Source organism: Thunnus thynnus, chromosome 2 (assembly GCF_963924715.1).
Source record: "Thunnus thynnus chromosome 2, fThuThy2.1, whole genome shotgun sequence".
NCBI classification, from domain to species: Eukaryota; Metazoa; Chordata; class Actinopteri; order Scombriformes; family Scombridae; genus Thunnus; species Thunnus thynnus.
The window spans coordinates 8299360-8325192 of record NC_089518.1 but is presented as its reverse complement, the minus strand read 5'-3'; the positions used below and the strand labels follow the sequence as shown (position 1 = coordinate 8325192).

Sequence of the window (25833 nt, the reverse complement as noted above, 5' to 3'; positions counted from 1 at the left end):
AAACAGGTCAAATACCTACACAATCGAATCAAGAATAATTATCTTGTATGTTCATGTAGTCTAACTTTCAGATGAACTTTACTGGGTTAAATATGAAACGCTCATGAACTGTTAAAAATACCGGTGTGTCATTTTTATTGTCATTCCAGTAAATTTAATAAATGTTTGTTCACTTTTCTTTGAGCTTTGAGCTGCAGCAAAGAAACAGTCGCTGCTGTAGAAAAGATGTGCGTGTGCGTGCGTGTGTGTGTGTGTGCGTGCGTGCGTGTGTGTGTGTGTGTGTGTGTGGTAGACCCACGTGTGAGTGACGTCACATCAGCTCCACCATGTTGTAGGAAACGCAGCGCTGCTCCTCTCCTCACTCACTGTCAGATTACAGCTTAATCCGAGGAGGAGGAGGAGGAGGAGGAGGAGGATACGCTGTCAGGACGCTGTGTGCATCTTGGAAGGACTCTCTGTGTTTATGCAGACTAAATGAACGAGACTTTACGTGCTGCGGTGCTTTTTCTCCAAAACAACCGGCCTGCACACAGAAGATGAACCGTCAGTCTGCTGCTGTCTCTGCCTATCCGCCGACCTGCCAACACGCTAACATGTTAGCTGGCTAACTAGCTGAAAAAGAGTAACTAAATCGGATTAGCTGCAAACGGCAGCCTCTCTCTAGCTAATATCCAGGTTATTATGTGCTGTACTTGAAAACTATTACGCAGCAAAGTCGCCTTTTATTTATTAGCATTGCATTTCTACATTTAGGTCAACATTATACTACTCTTTGCTGTGAATTATTCGCTAGCATTAATGTTGCAGCAAGCTAGCTAGTCAAAGCCTCAACAAGAGCAGAAGCTCATCCACCAGCTGACCTTTAGTGTTTGTTGGGAACATAAAACTGGTGCCTCCGACCCCAGCCGAGAGTCAGGACGGAGCTGACGGACACACGGATGCGCTAGCTGAGAAGAGAGCTGTACGAGATTTGAACCGAGAAATTAGCCTTCAGACAAAGCAGAGATGTCTGGAAAGGATAAAGACAAACAGGATAAACAGTCCACAACGGAGCGGCTGATAAAAGGTGAGTGTTTTCTGCAATGTTACATGCAAACATTCCTCACATCACGTCTCTCAAATCTGGTAGAAAACACATGAAGTGAAAACCACCTGTAGCTTTTGACATAACTGCGTCTAAACACCTCCCTTTAAAACTCGTGTGAAGTTAAATATATAGTTACTGTTATTATTGACTGGAACAGTGAACTGTTGGGGTAAAATTCACGGTTCAGTCTGTACCTCGGTTTGGGGGTCACGGCTCGGTACGATTCGTACCGCTGATAAAAAGAAAGGTAGAAAATTATGTTTTGGTCCTTTGTTTGGAAAAATGTAAACATCCAGCAATGGCCAAGCGGGTAGTTCTGGGTCTGAAAAGTGAAGCCAATGCTGAAGTGACTTAAACCTGCGTTTTCTCTAACGGCCAGCAGGGAGTACTCCACTGGCTGCAAAAAGAAATCCGATTGTATGGAAGTCTATGAGAAAATTACCCTACTGCTCACTGGATTTATTACCTCAGTAAACAGTTTCCTTATGAGTTTATGGTCTCAATCGCTAGTTTCAAGTCTTCTTCAAAGCGGCATGATGTTCATTTTGTAAATTATGGTCCCATTTAGAGTAAAATAAATGATAAAGCAGGATATGCTTCAGGGCGTGGCTACCATGTGACTGACAAGTCACTGCCACAGCGATAACATTGGTTAGGTAACGTAACCATGTCGTAACCCCAGATTCAGAGTATAGCGTCGCTATTTCAACGTGTTTTTAGTTCATGAAGTTAACTGTAATATTTTGGTCACTTGAATAAGTCTTGTTCAGTGTTTGGTTGAACTAAAAGACCCTCTAAGGAGTTGGATGTTCAGTTTTATCTGGTAAGTACATTTTGTTTTAATGGTTTTAAGCCTGTTTTTCGCCAGTGAAAATTAGCATTAGTATTATCACTGTTAACCATAGACTGTAAATGCACCGTGCTAACCAAGCCAGCAGCTGGTGTTCGGGTCAGCTCCACCCTCTCTTCCAAATATGGTCACTTCTGGCTCCAAAAATCCAAGATGGCGACGGTCAAAATGCCAAACTCGAGGCTTCAAAAAGGGAGTCCACAAACCAACGGGTGACGTCATGGTGGCTACGTACATTATTTTTTCACAGTCTATGACAATGGCTCATTGGTCATAAGTGTTGCTGAAACAGTTTATTCATGCTGCATGGAAAAAGAAAACAGTTTTGTTTCTTGTAAGGACACTTGCCAACAGCTGTTTTATGCTGATTTATGGTCTAACTGTTTTAAAGTGGCTCCACCTCCAGCAGCTACAACAGTAACGTGCATCAGAGGGACCAAACCACCACTTTTAGTTTCATACTTTTTACTACATTTTTCTCTCTCAGAACTGGTTCTTACGTCGTGCTGTCTGATCATATATCCTGTACCGAATGATTGGTGATGAATACACATACCGTTACACCCCCAGTTAACTTACCATCCTATCTGTTAGGAAAAGAGGCTGAATGTTAGTTACAAAGTTGTAATTATCAACTATTGTGTGTATTCCACGGTAGTATAAACTATAGAGGCGTCTACAACATTCACTTTTTCCAGGAGATGCTCTCAGTTGTCTGTAGACGAGGGTGAATCAGGAAATGTTTCTTCTGTGATTGTTTGGGATAAAACTTCATAAAGGCATCATCTCTGTTGTTGTCCTCTGATATATATATATATAATGTGCTACCACATGGCAGAAATCAAAGGTGAGTCCTATATCGGTGCCCAATCTCCTTGACATTTAGGATGGATGAAATCTTAATTGCAGAGGCCGTTGCACGCTCACAAACGGGAATACCCCATGTCTGCTCAGGTTACTAGCAGAGCTTGACAAGATGGATTCCTTCACACTGAGGTTGCCGTGACTCACTGGACAGACAGGACACCATTTGTCGTGTCTGCCCAAGACAAGACAGGCAGAGCCAAGTCTGAGGTAGCTCCCGAGAGAGAGGGAACCCAACCCCACCACTACTACTACTTAATGCCAACTCAGCCCACATCCCCATCTGTCTACAAGGGCACTGGGAGAGTGTCCTGCCAGGGGACTGGAATGCTGAAGTGTGAGCCAGTAGGGAGAGGGTGAGTTAATTGTGGAAAGAATCTCCCCAGTGATGTTCCCAACATGGCCAGCCACATGGTGGAGAGAGAATAGGGACGTGATAGGGAAGAAGAGAGGAAGAAGAAATGTAGACTGGGATGAAGACAACTCTGCTTTAGGGTTGGTCTTGGATTTGAAAAATCCAACGTTAGTTATCAGCGTCAGTGGTTCAGGTTGATCAGTGCTATCTTGTCTATAAAAGCTGTTGTTGGACCATTTTAGTGTCCATATGTACATTTCAAAAATGATGGAATTGGATTATTAATATCAGAATAGTTTCAATTTTAAAATGTGGGCTCCCCAAAGTCCATATCAGTGGTGTATGCTTCCAAGTAGCCCCAGTGGTGTTTCTGGTGTAACTGGTGGCTGTAAGAGGGCTTAACTGGTAGACTGCATAAGACTAATGCTGCTCTGGTTGTGTAAGTCAATAGTTAAGCTCATTCACAGCTGAGTATTGCAGTTGACCTGCTAGCTCAGTAACTTTGTCACTTGATCTGATGTTTTCTGCTCAGGATATGTGTGAATAAACTGTAGACTAACAGGAGTTCAGTGGCTTGAAATGACCAAGATTCTCATCAAACTTGACACAAATTCCGCTGGATTGTCGCTGTGTGTTAAAACTCATCCTGTGTGTCTGAAATCAAATCAAAAAGAGGCCAGAGGGGAATATAAACTAGCACCACAACACATGATTGATTGACAGAGATGACAAATAAAGCCAAGGCTTGGCTATTTAGCCTGCGAGGATAATGGATTCACTGATAATTAGAGCAATCTGAAGTGGACTTCATGATTCATCCAGCCACAGTCTGCTCCATTCATCTCTGCCCAGGCGCATCTTTGTAATTCAATCCTCCTCCATCCTGTTGATTTTGAAACAATAGCCAACATATTCTAGACGCTGGCTCATATCACTGTCCAAAAACATTATCCTCAGCGGGGCAGGATGGTAGATAGTAGCGTCTTTGTTGTCATGCCAGACAGTGTGGGTGTTGATGCAGTGCAGCAGTGGCCCAACGCGTGTGTCATTCTGAAGAGTTCATCAAACATTAATGCTAATTAGACCAGGCTGTGTCTATTAAGAAGCCAGTCTCACAAAACATTTTTCTTCAGTGTGTTGGGAAAACGCTGCACTGTTGTTTTCTGTCAGTGCACGTTGTTTGAACTGAGTGATGCTGTTTGCTTCATGTATATCTGTGTTCATACAGGGAAACACACCTAGAATGTATTAATATTATTATTAGTATTATTATTGTGGGGCTGTTGAGTGTGTAGGTGTGTTCAGTCCTTTGGCATTGAGACCAGCTGATATTGTCCAGTGTGGGTAATTCCTGCCAGCCTCCCGGCGAACGCTGTCGCCTGAGAAGTTTGACGGTCTGGTTATCTCATGCCCACCATGTATCCATCCTGTGTTGCTGTGTTTTCACAGAGCCTGCTTTGTTCCTTATTGGAGCGCTTCCCTCAGTGTGAAAAGGCTTTTAAGTAAACAGCCCCTGAATCTGGAAGCCCTTGCTAATAGAGGCTTTACCTAATCTGTTCTTAAGGCTCGCTATAGCTCTCTTCGCGGCCGTGCCTCGTAGGCCCGGGAGCACTTACTGTTTATTTATACCAAACTGGTCAATGCATGACAGCTTGTCCTCATCTCAGGGCAGCCAAACTGGAACTGTGTTCCAGCTTTTCTACTGCAGGCTAAATAGGCCAAACTCACATCAGTTACCTGCATCCAGTCAGAAACAGCAGAGTAACATTTACTTTATCTCACTAGCAGCAATAAATCTGACAGCATGTATATTTTCTATAGAAAACATCAGTAGAGCCTAAACTCTGATACAGTCGGTGTTCCTCAAGTCCTGAGTGAGAAATGCATCCGGCCACCGCATCACTGATTAGCAAATGCACCCACACTAAAAACTCATTAAGGCTTCTTTCATATTGCACTTTGATTTGCTCTGTGTGGGTGTGACAACATCCTCAGAAAGCCTCTCTCCCTCCCTGTTTCTTGTTCACTGCCGCTGGCACAGCTTATCACACGAGTAGTGCTGATCTCCGCTGATAAAGGTATTTATGTCCCATTCGATGTGCACTGACCTGTGGATGGCTTTGATGATATCAGGGCTCCAGAGTGTTTTCTCTGGTTTTAATGCTCACTTTCTTGGCTTTTTAAAGGCACTCATATTATTTTTGCTTTTTTCTGTATAGTGTAAGAGCAGCCTTGCAGACAGTGTTGAAAAACCTACTTGACAAGCTTTTTCACCACACTTAATTGGTACCATAATGTACTCCACTTTGTGGTTTGCCTGGCCTGTTATGAAGCAGAGCAGCTGTGATCCCTTTTACCTCGCTGGCCATGGATCACACTCTGCTATTGTTTTCAATAAGTGCAGCTTAGTCTGCAACTGTCTGCTGCCAATACTACAGTGATAATCTACGGGATTAGACCACAAAATCTCTCAAGAATGAAACAAAAAAGATGTGAATAAATATCATTTGAAACCAAAAAATGACCTCAAAGGCAAAACTTAGAATAAAACTATATTCTAGAAAGTTAGATTTGATGACAACATCCTCTTCTCTTCATCTTTCTTCTGATTTCACTTCTTTCAGTTTCTCAGTTTCAGTTCTGAAGGTTTTTGAGGGCTGCGTCCTCATTGGCTGTTTTTTTTGGAGGGACAGCTCAGTGGTCACAAATTATTTCCCCCCACCAACTCTTAGGTCATTATTAGTAAATAAAAATAAACATATAGATTTGTTGGCCACTGAATCTACACAGGTCATGTTTTTGTGTGATTCTGCAGAGGACGCCTCGGTCTGAAGTTTCATTTCAACATTTATTAATACTTGCAGTTATATTACTTGGTATAAATCACTGCATTACTGTGCTGTTTAGGTGATATGATTGATGATGCTTTTGTGAGCTGCAGTCCCTCCGCTCTGTATGACGGGGATAACGTCTGCGGTCTCAGTTGTGTTTTGATCATGAAGCTCTCAGGTCTCAGCTTCAAAAGCATTGACCTTTTTGTGATGACGGTAAAAGGATTGTGTAGGTGGTGTGGAGCAGATTACTGAGGGAGGGGGGGGTCAGACGAGGTGTCTATCTTACACGTCTCGTTGCATGGCAGTATGATGTAGGTGTTCCAGTAACTTCATCCTGGCTGAGTCGACGCAAATGTCACCTCTCATGATGATAACTTAAGCAAATGCAGTCTGAGACGCAGTATATTCCTCCTGCTCCACATTTCTATCTACTTCTATGTTGCTGGTATAAAAACTGGCATCTTTTCTTGCAGCTGTGCATGTTGACATTTCCAGTTTGACCAGGCTGTTTGCAGGTCGAGATGCTACTTGAACCTCTAAATGCTAACACAAACTCTCTGTCAGAGTTAGAATCGTCTCTAACCTGTTCATTCTAATAGTTGATGTGTTGATTTTTTCCCAACAGCTGTGCCATACCCTCCACAACATAAGCTGACTATGAAAGAGCTATTTGAAGATGGCAAGCCTAATGCTGAGCTGCTCCGCAATCACCTCGTCAAGGAGGGCAGGGTGGAAGAGGAAGTGGCTCTAAGGATCATCAATGACGGGGCCAACATCCTCCGCCAAGAGAAGTGCATGCTGGAAGTGGAGGCACCTATAACAGGTAGGCTGTCACATGTCCACCAAAAGACCGCAAGGGATGCTGGGATATTGTAGGCGGGTCTGCATTAACTGGAGGTCTTGGGTTCAAGTCTCTTCTAACATCGCTGAAGTGTCTTTGAGCAAAACACTGAATCACTAACAGTAACATAAACATCTGAAGTGTGCATGTACTGCACATCGTATAGTTGAATACTGACGTACTATACTTGTATTGATTAATACGATGGTTCACTAGAGAACCAGTTCACTTCTTCCATTACTACCCAGTTAAAAAGTGTAAAGACAGCATTAATAATAATAATAAAAAGTAAACAGTGCACCACCGTCGGCATTATTCCATTGCAGCAGCGTCTCTGTATGCCGGCAGCTGGTATAAACCCAGTTCTGTTCCAGATCCAAGAGCCTCGCAGGCTGTCAGAGTCCACATCTGCTCACTCTTAGCTGACCTCTGTATGACCTCAGATCCAATCATCTCTGGCTTTTTCTCACGTATAACAAACAGACTCAGCTCCTACAGTTTTGGTATTTTTCAGCTTCCCTCAACACATCAACAGTCATTTGGCTTTACAAACAGTCCTGTATGCATCCTAAGATGTGAGCAGTGGGTGTGTAGCTGTGTGGTGTAACAGAAGAGTCAATCTACTGAAAGAAGAAAAACTCAATATTAAACTGAAACGGCCGTGATTGGTGAACTGAAACAAGCACTTTCCTTCCACTCCTGCTTGTCAGTATAATTGATATTATTGCTTCTACTGCTATAATATTCCCAGTGAGGACGACACTGTTCATCAGGAACATCAGCAAACATCAGTAAAGAGGATATTTAATATCTATTGAAAAACACAGCACACAGTATTACTGTCTCTTATTTCAATATATTTCAAATATATCTGTGCTGTCTATATTTAACCTTGTGTTAGAACATTTATTAAATGGATATATAGTTTTGGCTAGTTGATCTTGAATTAAACTCACTCTGTTGAATGTGGAGGCTTATTTCTCTTAATAAATGATTAAATTAAGAGCAACAATATTATATATCCAGACTGAGTCACATGTTTAAAACAGGATGGGTATAAACCTTGTTATTTGGCAGTAACAGCTGTGTTTGTGTCTTCTGTCAGTGTGCGGTGATGTCCACGGGCAGTTCTTTGACCTGATGAAGCTGTTTGAAGTGGGGGGGTCGCCCAGCACCACGCGGTATCTCTTCCTCGGTGACTACGTAGATCGAGGATACTTCAGTATTGAGGTAAGTTGTTGTTACTTTGTGTGAACCGTTTGGTGTTGAACAGTGTATTATTACAGCACCAGATGGGTTTCTGTCCTCAGTCTCCAGGTTTCAACTAACCTCTCGTTGTGTTGTTGGCTTCTGATCCTCTGCTGCATGTACATGAATGCTGTTGGTTGCAACTCTGATGAAAAGGAGTCGATGTAATGAAGACAAATGTAACCTTAACTGGATGGTTGTGTGTCACAAGACGGTGATGATGACGTTACAATACTTGAAATGTTAGCGGCGCTGCTTTGACCGAATGGCTTTTTGCTGTCTGAAATTCTATTTCAATGACGGCTCCAAAGGGCACAGTTTAAAAATAAGATGAGAGCTTTGGAACAGAGAGCCACAGTCTAGCTGAACAAAGTGGACTCCAGTGGATCCACTGGTGACCCAGTTTCATGGCTACAAAGGTACCAAAAGCTCTGAAAACACTCCTGCAGCATTATCCTCTCCTCTCCCGTCCATCTGTGTTTCTATATTCCAAACAATCATACTTCCGCAATGTTTTGTGTACGTTAGTATTATTTTAATTGTCAAACATTAGTTTTAGCAAAACAAGAGATCAGCTTGTCAAAATGAAAAATCTAGTCTGTGTAAGTTATTGAACTTTGATGACTTTGTCAGCATCATCACTGACAAGACGTTATCAGACAGAAAACATGAGACAGTCACAGATCTAGACGAGTAAAAATGGAGTTCCATGTGGGAGGAGTGCGAATCCCAAGACTCACAGCGAGATACAGTATTAACAGCATATGACTCACCATCAGTATCATTCAGTTGTTCCTGTAATACATCAAAGCACTCACTGTGAAGCTACAGGCTTCACTGTGATCAGGTACACTGGCATCAAGTCTTGTGAGAGAGGGAAATGTGTTCTCTGTTTCCTTCAGGTGTGACTGTTGCAACAGGCAGGTGTGTTTTATTGTCCACCTGTATTATTTTCACTAGTTTGTTATTTGAAGACATGTTTTGTGGGGATGATGTGGAGTTTTGACCAGCCTGAGGGGGTTTTTGATGGCCCAGCTTGGTACATTCAGGTGGGGACTGATAGACTGACTGTGTCCACTGAAGACCTCAAAACAGAACACTGGGATTGTTTCTCATTTATTGAAGTAGAAAAAATGAACGAGAAATGCTTTGACCTCTTCTCCACTTGAAGATAAGTTCAGCTTCTCTGGTCCCGTTCACACCTGCTATTAACATCCGTCTCAGGTGATCCCATCACAAGCGGACAGGTCGGATTGAGACCCGATCACTCAGACCACATTCGGAGGTGGTCATTCATTCAGCAGTGTAAACGCAATGCATCCTGGGCCACACTGAAGGACCGCCTACTCAACTGACGTCCTCTATTTTCCGGCAGATTAGACACAGGAGCCTCCGTCCAAAGCTGGTCAACTGGTTTGATAACAGGATAAACACATCATTTTGTTTTTCATGTGAATTAAAAACGTAATTGTCCTCTGGTTTATTCCTGTTTTTCTCTTCAAATCCACAATTAGAATAGAAATTAAACCACTGATTTTTCGCTTGTCTGTCTAAAAATATATTTCAGAAGCTAAACGTTGCTGGATAGTTTCCGCTGTCCTGTCAAGTTGATAACTACAGTTTTTAGTTTTGCTGCTAAACATAATGAGCTCAGTATTTATGAGGAGGACGCTGCTTTACTCCAAACAGTAAGAACCTGGACTGTGTGTAACAGCTGACCTGTCGGATGTGTAGAAGAACACAGAACATCAACTAACATTAGATCCTGTCGGCGTGTCAGAGATTTAAATAATCAATGAGGAGATCACTGCATATAACTCTCTCTTTCTCTCTCCATTCTGACGTGGAATATTTCTTGAATATTTATCCTATATTCAAAACACCCCCGTTGTTTTCACAACTTTGAACTCGCCCAAGCTGATGGAGCCTGCTGGGTCTGACTATACTCAACGTTTGCTCAACGTTTACTCAACGTTTATTCAACGTTTACTGAATCTGTGTTTCTCCATAATGACACAACAAGAACTCCCGCCAGGCCAAAAAAATACTTTTTAATATTTGACAGCGTTTGGGAGTCTCTGAGCAGCGCTGTTCCGGTACGTGAGTCAACCTCTGTGTCGTTGCCTGGGAAACCACTGGTCGCGCGGCTCCATTAAGGAGCATGTTTGCGTAGCGAGCGGGAAAGAGCGAGGAGCAGAGAAGTGACGGTGGATGCGCGCGGAGCAGAGGAAAAGGTTAGTAGTGAGTTGTCAGTACAGTACAGACTACAGTGTATCAGTTAATAAATGCTAAAAAAGTCACGTCTGTTGTTTCCCTAAATGCTGGAAAAGTAAAAGAGGTTAGCTCCAAAGTTAGCAACAACGGGCTAGCATAACCTGAAGACGCTAAACAGAGAAATACAGAACAGAGTCGACTACAGCCGGACTCCTCCACTCACTGCTGCTGAAGCACAGCTGTTGTGCATCTTGCTGTCAACACTGTCAGAAGTAACATGGAGTAACTCATACAGTACTGTATGTTTACATAATATGCAGTCATGTGACTATCCTAAAATAATGAAAAATAAGGCAGCCTGGAGGGACATATCATTTAACCTGGGTCGTTGGCTGGCCTGCTGTAATACTGCGTCTTAGAGCGTAAGCAGAAGTATTGAGCAAGTTGTCTTGGTTGGTCAAAGCAGCGTTCACCTAGTGATGCCCAGTGCTACCAAGCAGTTCTCTTCTGTCTCTGTTTATGTACCAAGAACATCGAAGTAGGGCTGCAACTATTATTTTTATTAAAGGTTAACCGCTTGGTCTATAAAATGTCAAAAAATTTCCATCACAATTTCCAAGGTGACATCTTCAAATTACTTGGACATACAGTTTACTATCATATAAAACAGATAAAATGAGGAGTTGAAACTTGACAAGGTTTGACATTCTTAAACGATGAACTGATCATCAAAACAATATTTGTTTCAGCTTTACATGGAAGAACAAGTTACATTCACACTGATGCTGGTCTGTTATGTTTTTCCTGGCAGACATAATGATGATTGTCAGGATGAAATGTGGGTCATTCTTCCTACATATCACATGAAGCAGCTTTGACAGTTTCGGATTCTTCGCTGTTTGCTCTCACTGGCAGGGCTGAAAATTCACTTCAGCAACACATAAGACAGATATAGGAAAATGGAAATCAGGATGTGGTTGCCTAGGTAACATAAAGAGTCACGGTAGCCTCTTGAGGTAGCGTATTACCTTTGCAGGCCAGCAATTTGCCAAAGTCTAAATTCAGTGCATGTGAGCAATCCATTTCATTCTTTAAGCTCTTCTTTATCTTCTTTGATCCAAAAGAGTGTTTCTATGAATGAACTCCTCCTTGTCCCCTGCACATGCGAGGGACAGGCTGGAGAGTATGTGTGCATGTATCTACATATGTGTGTGTGTGTGTGTGCATGTATCTACATATGTGTGTGTGTGTGTGTGTGTGTGTCTGGGCTTGAAGTGAAGGTAGTCAGTGTTCACACAAAGCTTTGTGCCATTTCCTTTTGTCTACCTCTCCCACTCCGTGCTCAAACACAGAGTGGCGAGCTAAAAGAGAGCAGAGGGCTCTCATTAAAACCCATGTCAGCTTCCAGCCACTCCAAGCCGCGTCCCTTTCTCCGCCTCCAGCCCCCCTACATTTACCTCCACTTCATTGTTCACTGTTCCTCCCAACAATGGAAGTGAGAAAGACAAAGTCCTGGCTCCCCCACTCCTTTAAAAACAAAAAAAAACAAATTATGTCAGCTACGTGCATACAAACCCGCTGGCTCTGGTTCCAGCGAGTTAATAGCAGGCCGTGGTTGGTGCGTGTTAAGAGAGGGCTGAGAGTGGCAAGTGGCAGCTATCGAGCAGCGCCTTGTCATCTGGATTGTAAATTATGGTCCGCTGTTTATGAGGATGAAACAAGCACACCACAGTTACTTCACCTGTGAGCAGATTTCCATATGACAGGAATTCATTTAGTTTCATCATAATAATCACATGCCGGCTGTCGCTGCAGTATGAAACACAACCGGCAGGTATGCCAACTAGTCTGGATACATATACAAATAAAACACATATTCAGTTTACTCTTATATTTGCATTTGAGAATCTGGAACCAGAACGAAAAATAGTTTCTGATTATTTTTCTGTCGATCAGTTAATCAAGTCAGTGGACTAATTATTGAAGCGCTGAATGTAACCTCAATCAACTGTTGTTCTTCTGCAACAGTGTGCACAGTGCAGCCCTAAAATGACACGTATAGATACCAGAGAGTCTTGGTGCACAGTGCAGCCCTAAAATGACACGTATAGATACCAGAGAGTCTTGGTGGACCAATCAGTCCAGCAACATCTTTGTGAAAAGATGAATCAGTCTGATGCTCTTCGTTAGGTTTGCTGCTGGAATGTGTGTGTGGAGCAGGTTCATACAGCTTAACCACAACTCATAAGTCCATTTTTCCTCCATCTTCAAAGTTTTGACTTTGATTGGCTACATTCTGCCTTTTATACGCTGAGATAAAAGGTTGTGCATGTACATGTTGTGCATGACAAGACAAAAACATCCGCTCATCTCTGACTTTTCCTTCTCCTCCCCTCTTCCCACATTCTCTCCCTCGCTGTCTGTCCTCCCAGTGTGTTCTCTACCTCTGGTCGCTCAAGATCAACCACCCCACCACACTCTTCCTCCTGCGAGGGAACCACGAGTGCCGGCACCTCACAGAGTACTTCACCTTCAAACAGGAATGTAAGTGCAGTGCTTCTCTCAGCTGTATGAAGGCCGGTCTAATGTGTGTGTATCAATCAGGTTTCCCATTTCAAACCAAGCTAGCATGTTACTCACAGCAGAAGTGCAGGGTTGCTCTGGAAGTCACTTTTGCAGGTTCATTGATTGTTCTGCTTTCACGTCAGAGTCTCAAATGAGGCATTAAGAACATGTAATTATGGGAAATATTGGTGATGCACATTGAGCTCTTGCAGGTAACTGTGAGGTGACTGACTGTGTCAGTGAGGTTAGGAAGTCCCGTCAGATGTTACAGTTCATCAGCATCACAGACTCTGCTTTCACCTTTTCATGTTGAAGACAATGAACTGCTGGAGCGAGCAGCCGGGCGTGCTGTTGATGCTTTTCACACACACTCACACTCACACTCACACACACACACACACGAATACACACAGGTGTGTGTGTGTGTGTGTGTGTGTGTGAGTGTGAGTGTGAGTGTGTGTGTGAGAGTGTGTGTGCGTGTGAGTGTGTGTGTGTGAGTGTGTGTGCGTGTGAGTGAGTGTGTGTGTGTGTGTGTGTGTGTGAGAAGCAGGTGTGCAGGCATTAGTATGCAAACTCAGAAACAAAGACACTTTGGCAGACAGCAAAGACAACCTTGCCAGCTGCAAATAGATTTCACTCACTACACACACCCCCCCCCCACACACACACATACCACCTCATCTGCACACACACACACTGTACCAGCCTTTAGTGGTTTCGATGGTGGCGGTTGACAGGGGCAGGGTGTCATATTTTTTATGTCATGAAAGCAGTCAGGAGTATGTGTGAACTAAATAGGCAGGTAAAGTAATAGTGGTAGGAAAATAAATGATATTGGATCATATTGTCCCATGAATACGACTCGTCAGAATACGTGTGTTCACTAACAGACGTGTCACCTCACTCCAAACATTTTAATTAGAGTGTAAACTGTTGCATCAGTGATGTTACAGGCAAAGTGTTCACTCCTGTTTGATGGAGGTTTTCTTTTGTAATGTTTCACACAATAAACCTGAAGTTGCTGAGTCATGTTGATATTATATCACAAATGATATTTCTTAAAATGACCATTTATATGAACTTCTAATAAACAGTTTATAACACACTATAGTGCAGTTATAATCATATACGTGTTTATTAATGTACAGTATTTATCAACAATTATAACTTCTCCCATGAAGACATTTTGTATTGTTACAACTATTTTATTGTATTATCATTCATTTAATCACACTTACATCTGCTTACATTACAGTATATTATAAACTGTATTTAACTGTTAATATAAAGCTCATAATGCTCAAAGTGTTACTGACTGTAGATATTATTTTGCTGTTGGTGACGTCTGGATTACAAACGTTGGGATGAAATCACTCAGTCAGCACGTTTTCACGCTGTGCCGTCCTATAAGGAGCTGACTTCCTCCCGCCCTAATCTGACCTGCGCTGCCGGTGACGCAGCCGAACCGCTGACCACGATAACCACTGAATCAGCACTTTCAACTGAAACTTATCAATCTGTGTATTTCTATTGTGAGGCAGTTGGTTTCAACACACTTTTCTACATCAAGATACATTCATTGATAGCAGCAGCACGACTGTTTCATCATGACATCACCACTGTTTCATCGTGACATCACCACTGTTTCATCGTGACATCACCACTGATTCATCGTGACATCACCACTGATTCATCGTGACATCACCACTGATTCATGGTGACATCACGACTGATTCATGGTGACATCACGACTGTTTCATGGTGACATCACGACTGATTCATCGTGACATCACGACTGTTTCATCGTGACATCACGACTGATTCATCGTGACATCACGACTGATTCATGGTGACATCACGACTCTTTCATCGTGACATCACGACTGATTCATCGTGACATCACAACTGTTTCATCATGACATCGACTGTTTCTTCCAGATTATTGTGAACTGAGCTCGTCTATTAGTGATGCCAGTGTGTGTTTGTGTCCCCGTGTGTGTGCTGCAGGTAAAATTAAATACTCTGAGCGGGTGTATGACTCGTGTATGGAGGCCTTTGACTGCCTGCCCCTCGCCGCGCTGCTCAACCAACAGTTCCTGTGTGTACACGGCGGACTCTCACCAGAAATCAACTGCCTAGACGACATAAGGAAAGTAAGTGATCAGCCGGTGGCACAGGAAGTTGCGCTAACATTTGGAAACAGTTTACTTCACTTTAAACTGTAGATTTTATTTATTTGTTTGTGTGTTGTGTGCTCAACAGTTAGACCGGTTTAAAGAGCCTCCAGCGTTCGGGCCTATGTGTGACCTGATCTGGGCGGATCCTGGTGAGGACTACGGCAGCGAAAAGACAACTGAACACTTCAACCATAACTCCGTCAGAGGCTGCTCCTACTTTTTCAGGTATTCATCACGCCTGCTTTACCTTCGTCTGACGCTACAAGACTTTATTCTAATAGAAACTATTTATTTATTTATAATTCATTAATAGAAACAGTTTTTGTCAGAATGTGGACTGCTTCGTAGGTTAATGGATACAGCTAGTCACTGTTTTTGTAGGTCAAACATCTTATTGAGGTACTTTTTTTAAAAAAAAAACCTCAAAACAGGTTGACAGATAAGGTTAACACATTAAAAATAACTTTTTCAAAAATAGGTTAACAGATAAAAACAGCTTGTTCTGAATATGTGAAATGAAAATGGGCAGAGACGACACTAACATTAATAAAAGTAAACCTGTGGAAAACAGACATGTTTTTCCTTTCTTCCTCCCTAGAATAAAGAATACATTTAATTATTATGTTACTGTCGACTAATTGATACCCGAACAAGTTAATATACTCTCTGGTTACCCTCTAGGGTTAGGGTCCGTGCTCTGGTCCGTGCTCTGGTCCGTGCTCCTGTCCGTGCACCGGTCCGTGCACCGGTCCGTGCTCCGGTCCGTGCTCCGGTCCGTGCACCGGTCCGTGCTCCGGTCCGTGCACCGGTCCGTGCTCCGGTCCGTACACCGGTCCGTGCTCCGGTCCGTGCTCCGGTCCGTGCACCGGTCCGTGCTCTGGTCCGTGCACCGGTCCGTGCTCCGGTCCTTGCACTGGTCCGTGCTCTGGTCCGTGCTCTGGTCCGTGCTCTGGTTCCGTGCACTGGTCCGTGCTCCGGTCCGTGCACTGGTCCGTGCTCTGGTCCGTGCTCCGGTCCTTGCACTGGTCCATGCTCTGGTCCGTGCACTGGTCCGTGCACTGGTCCGTGCTCCGGTCCTTGCACTGGTCCGTGCTCTGGTCCGTGCTCTGGTCCGTGCTCTGGTCCGTGCTCTGGTTCTGTGCACTGGTCCTTGCACCGGTCCGTGCTCCGGTCACACTGCTGTCTGCAGCCCTCGTGCTCACACAGGAGTGGAGATAAAGGTTTCAAGTGGTGTCCCCTAATCTGCAGTCCAGACTCCACATTGGCGGCTGAAATTCTATTATCAGAACAATAACAGTAATTTAATTGACTGATATATTGGCCAATAATATACAAGTTCAACCTGCTTGACTTTTATCTGTTGTCCTACACTGGTTTAACTGGTCTGGTGTTGATGGAGTGAACTGGAGATGACCCACATGTTGTTTTGGGAGCATGAATAAGTGGAATGGGGAAAGAAGGAGGGCTGCATGTCGTTCAGCTGCTCTGCCCTCTCGCCTTCTTCTTCTGGAGAGGCAGAGAGCCCATAAATACCAGAGCATCTTTAAACCCCTCACTAAACATGCCAGAGGGCACGACATGCTGAAAATAAACACGAAAATATTTCCACAAGTCAACAACAGTCAGTGAATCGGTGGCTACTCTCTTGTTAAAGGGTTGAAGTTGTAATAACAGGCCTGTCTGCTTCTCTTTCTCTGCAGTTACTCAGCAGTCTGTGACTTTTTGGTAAATAATAACTTGCTGTCAGTAATAAGAGCCCATGAAGCACAGGATGCAGGGTGAGTAGGCTCACTGTGTTCTGATCCATTTCCAGCATGTTATACTATTAGATGTGTCTAATGAGTCGTCTTCTTTGTGGCCTAACAGGTATCGGATGTACAGAAAAAGCCAGACGACAGGCTTCCCTTCATTAATCACAATCTTCTCAGCTCCAAATTACTTAGATGTCTACAACAACAAAGGTTTCTCTCTCTCTTCATCTTTGTAGTTCTGATTTTCTGGCTCAGTATCGATGCTTTAACTTCATCCATCTCTTCTGCTCTGTGAATCCCAGCTGCTGTATTAAAATATGAGAACAATGTGATGAACATCCGACAGTTCAACTGCTCCCCCCACCCTTACTGGTTGCCCAACTTTATGGATGTCTTCACATGGTCTTTGCCTTTTGTTGGAGAGAAAGGTATGTTGTTATCGACTTTCTGGAGGCTGACCCAGAAACTCTATTAAATCATGTAATAGGAGTGAATTTATGGGCCAGTTTGCAGTAAATAAAGGCTTTCAGTCTGCAGCTACAGCTCAACACAGCTGCTAGAATAAAGATGAACACATTACACGAAACATTAAATGGTAAAATCATGTCTGTTTGTTTGCAGGTGTCTTTTTTACTACATTTGAAAAGTGTGTCAATGTGCACATCCGACACAGAAAACAATGTCAGCCAAACACTAATTCACATCATCAAGCAAAGTGTTTATTTGTTACTGTTGGTTTTGACGTTTGTGGGACTTTCCTCTGTTGGTTTTATAGCTGCCCATCGCACCTCAAGAAATAAGAGAGTTAATATCTGTAGATGACAGTAAGACCTGACGGAGGGATTCTGCTCTAGATTAAAATAAAAATCCAAAGAGAAGTCAGTCATTGTCACACAAAACCTGCCTAAAACACTTCTGCCTTGTCACCAGACTAAACTGTCAGTTGTTCTCTCCTCCACAGTGACGGAGATGTTGGTGAATGTACTGAACATTTGCTCTGATGATGAGCTCATGTCAGAGGGAGACGACCTGTATGAAGGTAAGGTTGAAGCAGAGGATGTCAGCTGATACTGTTGTCAGATAATCCCGTCAGTCTGGTGAACGTGGTGCATTTTGTCAGGTGAACAGTGATGGAAGGTTTTCAGGGAGAGTCTGAATGTACCATGATGATCCAAATACTGATTCACATTTGTGAAAATTTAAAGATTTTACATTTTGAATTGCAAATGAGTCCCGGCACTCACTTAATTGTATTTTGTACAATTAAGTGATTGTAATTGTTTGTATTTTAGGTGATTTGGAGGCATCTGTAAGAGCTTCATCACAGTTCTGTCTCACATGTCTGATGATGATGATGGAGTTCTGCTACGCTTTGAAACACACCATTAAACCCTCCATTTATCCCTCACATGCATCATCTCCTCTTTGTTTTCTTCCCACAGTTATCTTATATCACATACAGCTGTAGTGACTACTGACAGTGGTGTTCTGGTTTCAGGTGGCACCTCAGCGATGCGTAAGGAAGTCATCCGGAACAAGATTCGCGCTGTGGGGAAAATGGCCCGAGTCTTCTCAGTCCTCAGGTGTGATTGGCTCCGTCCTTAATGCTTCCCCTGTCTCATCAGAAAACTCTGCTTCTTTACATGTATATGGGGTCAGTCTGGGGCCAGGAGGAGTCAGATGAGTGCACAATGAAGTTGTGTTTGAAAATTGCCCTGCAAGTGTTAATGAGCTGGCACAAGATGAGTCACGATGCGCCGAGACTGTATAATGACATTAGACATGATTCCAGATTAATGCTGCTGCTGGTAGCAGGAAGTAGAGCAGCCTGTCTATGTGGGTCAGTGGCTTAAAAAAATAAAAATCCAAATGTTAATTTATGACAGAAGTAGTCATAAATTCTTGACAGGTTGGACTCAGTGTTTCTGTGCAGGATGAAAATCATCATGTATATTTTGAAATACATTTTAAAAACCAATTGTTCACCCAGAGAAAAAATTTGAATATACAATGAAAATGCAGACGTGTACGTATAAAAGCATGCTGACACTTGAACCTGATCTGTAGAACGGACGGACTGGTCAATGAGCCGCTTTAAGAACCAGGTGGACTGGAGGCAGGTAGAGCTGACAGTCCGTCGCTCCGTGCAGCAGACGTCTAGTGATGACCGAACATATGAACGGCTCTGTAACCACCTGGTGTAACCACCGAGCTGCTTGTTGAAATGTCATCCAAGTGTGTCTGTGTGTTTTGTTTGTGGACCAGGGAGGAAAGTGAGAGCGTGTTAACACTCAAAGGCCTGACCCCAACTGGAACTCTTCCTGTGGGAGTGCTGTCAGGCGGGAAGCAGACCTTAGAGAACGGTAAGTGTGTTTTATCCTCAGTAACACTGTTCTGTGATTCTTCCTCGCTAGCTGCCATTTAGCAAGACCCGAAACCCCCTCAGGACATCTCCTCACCCCGTGTGTTTTTCCAAACTGCGAGTATTTGTAGTGAGAAAAGAGGTGGTGTTACGTGATCTATTGCTTCTACGAGTACATCGATACAGAGAAGACGAGACACGAGGGAATCTTCTTTTTATAATGAAAGATACATGAATACAGATACAGTCTTTACATTAAACCATCCCCTTTTATGAAGTGATGGACATATGGAAACTGTTCTTCCTTCACTGGCAGAGGTGTTCAGGTGAATGGAACTGTATTTTCTTACTCTTGCAAATAGCTTGCCAATGTCTATTAAACAGTGTTGTTTCCTTCCAGTGCACCTGTAGTAGTGTTTTCATATCTTTGACAGTCCTTCAGTCAATGAGCAAATCCTCCTTTCATGACTCAGCGTTCTTCACAATGTTCATAACTGATGCAGAGAAAACTCCATTACAGAAGAAGTTTCATCACTGACCACATTCCAGTGTTTCCTGGTGCACTGATCCATCAACACTTCACCACCGTCCCACCACCTTGGTACAGGACAGAAGAGTTGAAGTTGATGAAGCAGCTTGATTAGATACCATTAAAGTAATTGGGCAACACTGCACATGTGACTTGTGCATTAATATAATATCACTAGCTCCATCAATCTGTTCATCCTGGTGTCCAGTTCAGGAGACTGGTTTTCCTGCCCTGCCAGTCTCTTTGAAGGGTTCTAGATCAATGCCAGCACAGGAGGCAGCGGCTGGGCTTTGACTGGAGCCCCCCCCCATGCTGGCCTGTCGGGGAGGTCTCCTATGAAAGTGGCCAGTACTGACCCTTTGATCTAAAGGTCAGCGCCTCGCCGCGCCCACCAGAGGACATGCCGGGAGTCCCGCTTTGCCACGCTGGAGGCTTACAGAAGTTGCAGAGGAATAGAAGGAGAAACCACATGTTGTGACCTTTAGGAGAATGTCATTGTCCATGTCCACTCCCTCAGCCACAGCCACAGACAAAGGGAGGGCGACTGATTGTGTATTTTTGTCCGTTCTTCTTAATTCTACTCTTTGTTTTTCCAACCCTGGCTGTAGTTTTTGAAGTTACTGTACAGTTGCTGACATTTTGGGCACACTGCTCACTGATCTTTGAATGCCGGCTCCCTCTGAGAGTATCACGAAATGAGAGGAAACGCCCGACCCATGTATCACATATAAAGTTGGAAGACCTAGCCCTCTCCAAACCGAAACGTATGACATCATCAGGGTTATCTACCGTTCACCTCGCGATCATCACGAGGAAAGATAAAATAACTGATGACAATCCCGTCTCTGAATAGTAGTCAAACTCACAGATCTGTCGCTCTCTGGATTGTATTTCATGTTGATGAGTTCTCAAATGTCAAACATCTGATTTAGAGGAGAAATAATCGTGTAAAGTTCACCACTGAGTATTTTTTTTGTAAATATGTTTCTATCTATTGTGAGTTAATGAGCAGTTTGTGTGTGTTTGTACGTCTGAATGAACATCTTTATGTACAGACGCATCGTCCCGCCTGCTCATGGTTGCACATCTCGGCCGGTCTTAGACTCTTAGCGCTCAGCCAAATCCCCCCTCAGCTCTCCACACCTAAGTCCTCGTGACCCTTTAACACCAGCAGCATCTTAAATCTCCAGCAGGCTCTCTCTAACCTTCCCGCCCACTCACTAACATGTTCTGATGATGTTTTTTACAGCTGCTGTGAATTTTGCATAAATAATGACTGTACCATCTGTTTCCTCTGTTTATCACAACATGTGATATGACTGTTGTATTTGCTGTCTCTTTATTTAACATAGCTACCATTGAGGCAGCTAAAGCACAAGGTACGCATGGCTGTGTGTTCTGTGTGTACTTCGCCCCACTCTTAAGATGTCTACTTATTTTCTTGGTTTTATTGTTTTGTAGTGTCCCCACTGTGTTAATATCACGGATTATTGTATTAGTCTTTATCACTTTATTGCTGGTTGCTCTTGCATTATCGGTGTCTGTTGTTTACGGGCTGGCAGTTAAGCAATAAAAGAAAAACAAATAAGATCTTAAAAGATAAACATGAAGCTTGTGTAAGAATAAAACGAGCACAAGATTTGCTGTAAATTGGTGAAATTTTACGAAAGACAGTATAAAAATGTGTTTTAAACTAAATTAATTTCAGCAGCTTGGTAGTGTCCATCAGACAATGGGCTGGTTATGGTCTGATATATATCAGGTTCAGGACTTGGCTTGTCAGCTCCCGGCTGTGGTCACATGGGCTTTTCTTGCCAAGTGTGGCTCCCCACACAGAGAAAAGCCTGCTAAGACCTGGTTAAGTTAAGACCGGGGACATCCCTCGCTGGGATATTTTCAGAAGCTAATCCTGTTACACGGTTGGCTGTTGCTGCACTGTCGGCCCCTCCTGCTCGATACAAACACACTAAACTGAATCATTCAATTAAGATTCATTCATTTCATTAATGAATTCATTAAAACAGTGGTCCCCAACCTTTTTTGTCAGACGCACCCCCACATCAGATGAGCTCGAGTATCCTTCATAGATCCCACCTAGCATCTTCCACATTTATTCATGTTCAGGCCTCACAAAAGTGTTTGAATTCCAGATGTTCAGGTTGCTTTTGTCAATTTAGCATTAATGCTAATACCACTTGAGTCGCAAGAGCCTTGTATTAAATATTTTTATCTATGTCTCAACTGCTTATCCATTACTTTCAGCTGTTTAGCCATCACTTTAAGCTAATCATTTCAACTGCTTATCCGTTACCTTTAGCTAATTATTTTAGCTGTTTATGCAATTATTAACCCTACATGTATATCCATATATTATTATCCAGACATTATAGTTTATCCAGTGCTTACAGCTAATTATTCAAACTAGTTAGCAATTATTTTTAGCTAAATATCTCATGTTTAATTTAACTAATTCAACTGTTTATCCATTACGTTAAGCTAATTATTTCAAATGTTTAATGATTACTTTTAGCTATTTTAACTGTTTGTTCATTACTTTTATATAATTATTTCAAATGTTTAATGATTACTTTTGACTAATTATTTTAAATGTTCACTCACCTTTAGCTCATTCTTTTAGCTAACTGTTTCAGATGTTTCTCCGTTACAGTTTTATCTAAATATTTAAACTATCTGCTACTTTCAGCTAACTATATCAACGTCTCTGCTCACTTTCTAGCTAGTTTTCTATCACTCTCAATCATAAATGCAGCTTTAAGGTGTTCTAACTGCACAGTCAGTGTAGCCAGTAGCTTACTGGTTATTGGGACAGTAAATGTACTAAAGCATCACACCAATTTTAAATTATTTAATTATCTAAAAACTTTCTTTGATCAATTCATAATTTCTACTGTATGTATTCTGGTTGGGAATCACTGATTTAAAGTTTGGCACAAGTGCTTCATTGTCCCAGATATGTGGTTGTGCAAGAGTAACCTTGAGGAAGCTGTTAGTGTTGCAGTAAATCCACCTATTAAACCTTCACCTCAGAGTCTTCATCTCCTGTTTAACCTGATAACTTAAATGACTCAAGAACATGTCTGAACAAGTTTGCTTTTCATTTGCACACGTTTTCTGTCTGGTTTCCTCGGCTGTTTCGGGACGTTACCGTAAGTCTACAAAAGTGTGAGGTGTTTTATTGTAGCAGTCATTGTTTACCTGTGCATGTGTTGTATTCACTTGTCATCCGTACTGTGCTCGGCTAATACCGTGTTTTGTGCTTATTAAATAAAATTCCACAAGGAATCCAGTTTGATTGAGGCTCATGCAAAAGCTAAAGAACATAGTTTACAGCAACAGAAGGAGGGATGTTAGCTGAGTGTAATTTTCCCTTCTGTCCTTTAGCCATTCAAGGCTTCTCTCCCACGAGGAAGATTCGTAACTTCGAGGAGGCACGCGGCCTGGACAGGATAAACGAGAGGATGCCGCCTCGCAAAGACGGCCAGCAGCCAGACGGCACCACGGTCAACACCAACACCCCCAACAAGAACGGCACTGATGGATAGGCAACAGAAACAGCACCCTGTCATCTTCACATAACCCACACTCCCCTGACTCATACCCCCCCCCCCCCCCCCAACCTTTCTGTCTCTCTCTCTCTGCCTGTCCATCTTCTGCTCGCCCACAGTTGGGCGGGAAAGGAAGCGGACACATTGTTAGATAAAAACAAAAGGAGGCCACAGCGCTGGGAAAACACTTCCAGCTGCTGAAAAAAGACAAAACGTATGATGTGATTATCTGGGGAAAAATCATATCTTATTTATTAAAGGAATTATATTAGATATATTGTGTAATAGCAACAAATCATTGAATGAAGACATTTTGCAGTTGTTCAAATGTATACTGTACACTGAAGTCCTAACTTATACATGTCAAAGTTATTAAAAAAAAAAAGGAGAATTTTATAAATTTGAGTTGATACAAATAGATGAAGCCCTTGTTATCCAAGAGTTTTAGTCACTTTAAGTTTTTTTTAAATTGTTGTTCTCCATGTGTTTGCTAAGGGAAAAACTGAAGTACAAATATCGTAGAAACGCCTCATTTGGATCTTGCAAGATATCTTTGGCAGGTGAGGTTCTACATACAGTGCAGTGTTTGCTTATATATGTGTGTCAGTTGAAAGATAAATTATATATATATATTGAAAGGTGAAAAAAGAATAAGGGAATTAAATTATATCAGACCAATGATTGCAAATTAATATTTTATACCTTAAGCAGAAATTTAATGAAGACTTTATAGTCTTATTTATAAATTTTCCACAAAACTTTGATGAACCCCAAAGATGCTCGATGGATATTTCTTCAGTATTTTGTTCACTTTCAGAGTAACAACTACAATAATTATAATAATAATAATAACTCTTCCTGTATTATAATTTGTGAGTGAAACGGTTAAAATGAAGGATTTATGCTTTGTGTGCAATGATAGTTGCTGTCATACCTGTCTGGTATGACTTGTGTTCACTTGATGGCAGCTAGGATGTTATTGCTCCGCTAAACCAAAAAAAAAAAAGGGATATAGAATACAGCGTGTACTACGACCAGAACCATCAATACTCCCACATCCTGGTGGGAAGCACTGAAGTTGAGCTGACCTCTCTGGGGTTGTGCATGAAGATTACATCATGACAAACCAACCGACACAAAACTACGAAAGACAAATGTTCTCTCTGCGGTTATCCGTATGGACAAGAGAGGACATATTTCCTTACAAAGCAGAGGAACTGCTGGCTTTACTGTCCTCAAAACAGACTGATGTTCATCATTGCTTGGGAGTTTTTAGTATATTTAACAGAATTATGGCGGTTTTATTGTCAAACACTAAAAAAAAACAAAAAAAAAAAACAGGTGTGCTTTCGGGGCTTTACTTTGTTTCTTTACTAAAGCTGTATCAGTGTCTCCATCTACTGTTGGTTATACAGTATGCAGATGATGTTGAATTGTGATGTGATCAAATAAGGGAAACATTTAACATTCAGTTAAATGGCAGAATGGACAGAGTCATTTCGTTCGGCAGGGATGATACTATAAAAGGTACCGCCACCACACTAACAGCTGTTTATCAAGGCCTAACAGTACTGTAATCATCTCAACCATGGCTGACTCATATATACAGGATATTATTTTTACAACTCATGCTCATACCAGGATGGGGACCCTCCTCTTCCCAGGCACCTCCCAACCTTTTAAAACCTGCTTTTTCTAGAACAACTTAACTGGTGCTTTGACACACCCGACTGTAAATCTGTTGTCCTCTTGTCACGGAGGAAAGGAGGGGGAAATAAGCTTTAAGATTTGCTATTCTCTTGTGAATTCGCTTTTTTTTTTTTTTTTTTTTTTAAATTAAAAATGAGGTGTTTGTGCTCATGTGCCATGCCACCTTGGCCACACATGAAGATCTGAATGTGTGTGTGTGTGTGTGGATGGTAAAAGGCGTCAAGCCAAGAGACTTTCAAACACACATGATTACAATTCAAATGTTATTAATATTAATCTTAATATCCCTAAAATTTCCCAAATATTGCTGTTTGCTGGTATGTTCAGTAGACTTCGGGAAAGCTTCCTAAATATTTTGGTTTACATTCATGACATGTTTTAAAATTTGTTTTAAAGGTGAGGCTTTATTGGGTGAGCCATACGGTATACTGACCTCCTGTTAGGTCTGATACATATCTCACAGAATGTAAAAAATATTGTTCATCAAGAATCTTATAATATCTGTAAAAAAAAAAAAAAAAACAACAAAAAACTGTACCGTACTTGTCATGCGAGGCCATGAAATCTTTTACGTAGATGTATCACTTGAAAGAAAAGAATAAAATTCAAATGCAGTGTTTTATTTGACTGGTCTTGGTTGTTGGTTCTTCTTATTTCACTTAAAGGAATGTCAGTTTTACAGTTACATGTTTTTCAGCTTTCTGCAACTCTTCACCACCACCCAATCCCAAGAAAAAAACAATGCAGCTTCAAAATAAGATAAATGTCTTTGTTCCCAAATGCACCAATAAGAGTTTGACATTTTTTGCACACAATGTCTTTGTGCATTGTTCGTATAAAATATTTATTTCCCATCATTAATTTACATAAAAGATTTCTG

The 25833-nt window shown here is 42.1% G+C and overlaps 1 protein-coding gene across 3 annotated transcripts; it reads left to right on the top strand.

Moving 5' to 3' along the window:
* The first annotated feature begins 316 nt into the window (after positions 1-316).
* ppp3cca (protein phosphatase 3, catalytic subunit, gamma isozyme, a) lies at positions 317-25580 on the top strand. 3 transcript variants are annotated; one of them, XM_067601882.1, is made up of 14 exons: positions 317-1066; positions 6616-6813; positions 7937-8061; positions 12726-12837; positions 14866-15011; positions 15121-15260; positions 16736-16813; positions 16902-16996; positions 17089-17214; positions 17748-17825; positions 18285-18369; positions 19052-19149; positions 21030-21056; positions 23089-25580. In XM_067601882.1, the coding sequence occupies exons 1-14, from the start codon at positions 1006-1008 to the stop codon at positions 23238-23240; spliced, it is 1521 nt and encodes a 506-aa protein (XP_067457983.1). In that variant the 5' UTR covers positions 317-1005; the 3' UTR covers positions 23241-25580. The 3 variants fall into 3 exon arrangements, with proteins under 3 accessions (XP_067457983.1, XP_067457974.1, XP_067457992.1); XM_067601873.1 differs by having other exon boundaries at positions 23080-25580; XM_067601891.1 differs by lacking the exon at positions 21030-21056 and having other exon boundaries at positions 318-1066; positions 23080-25580.
* The last annotated feature ends 253 nt before the right edge of the window (positions 25581-25833 follow it).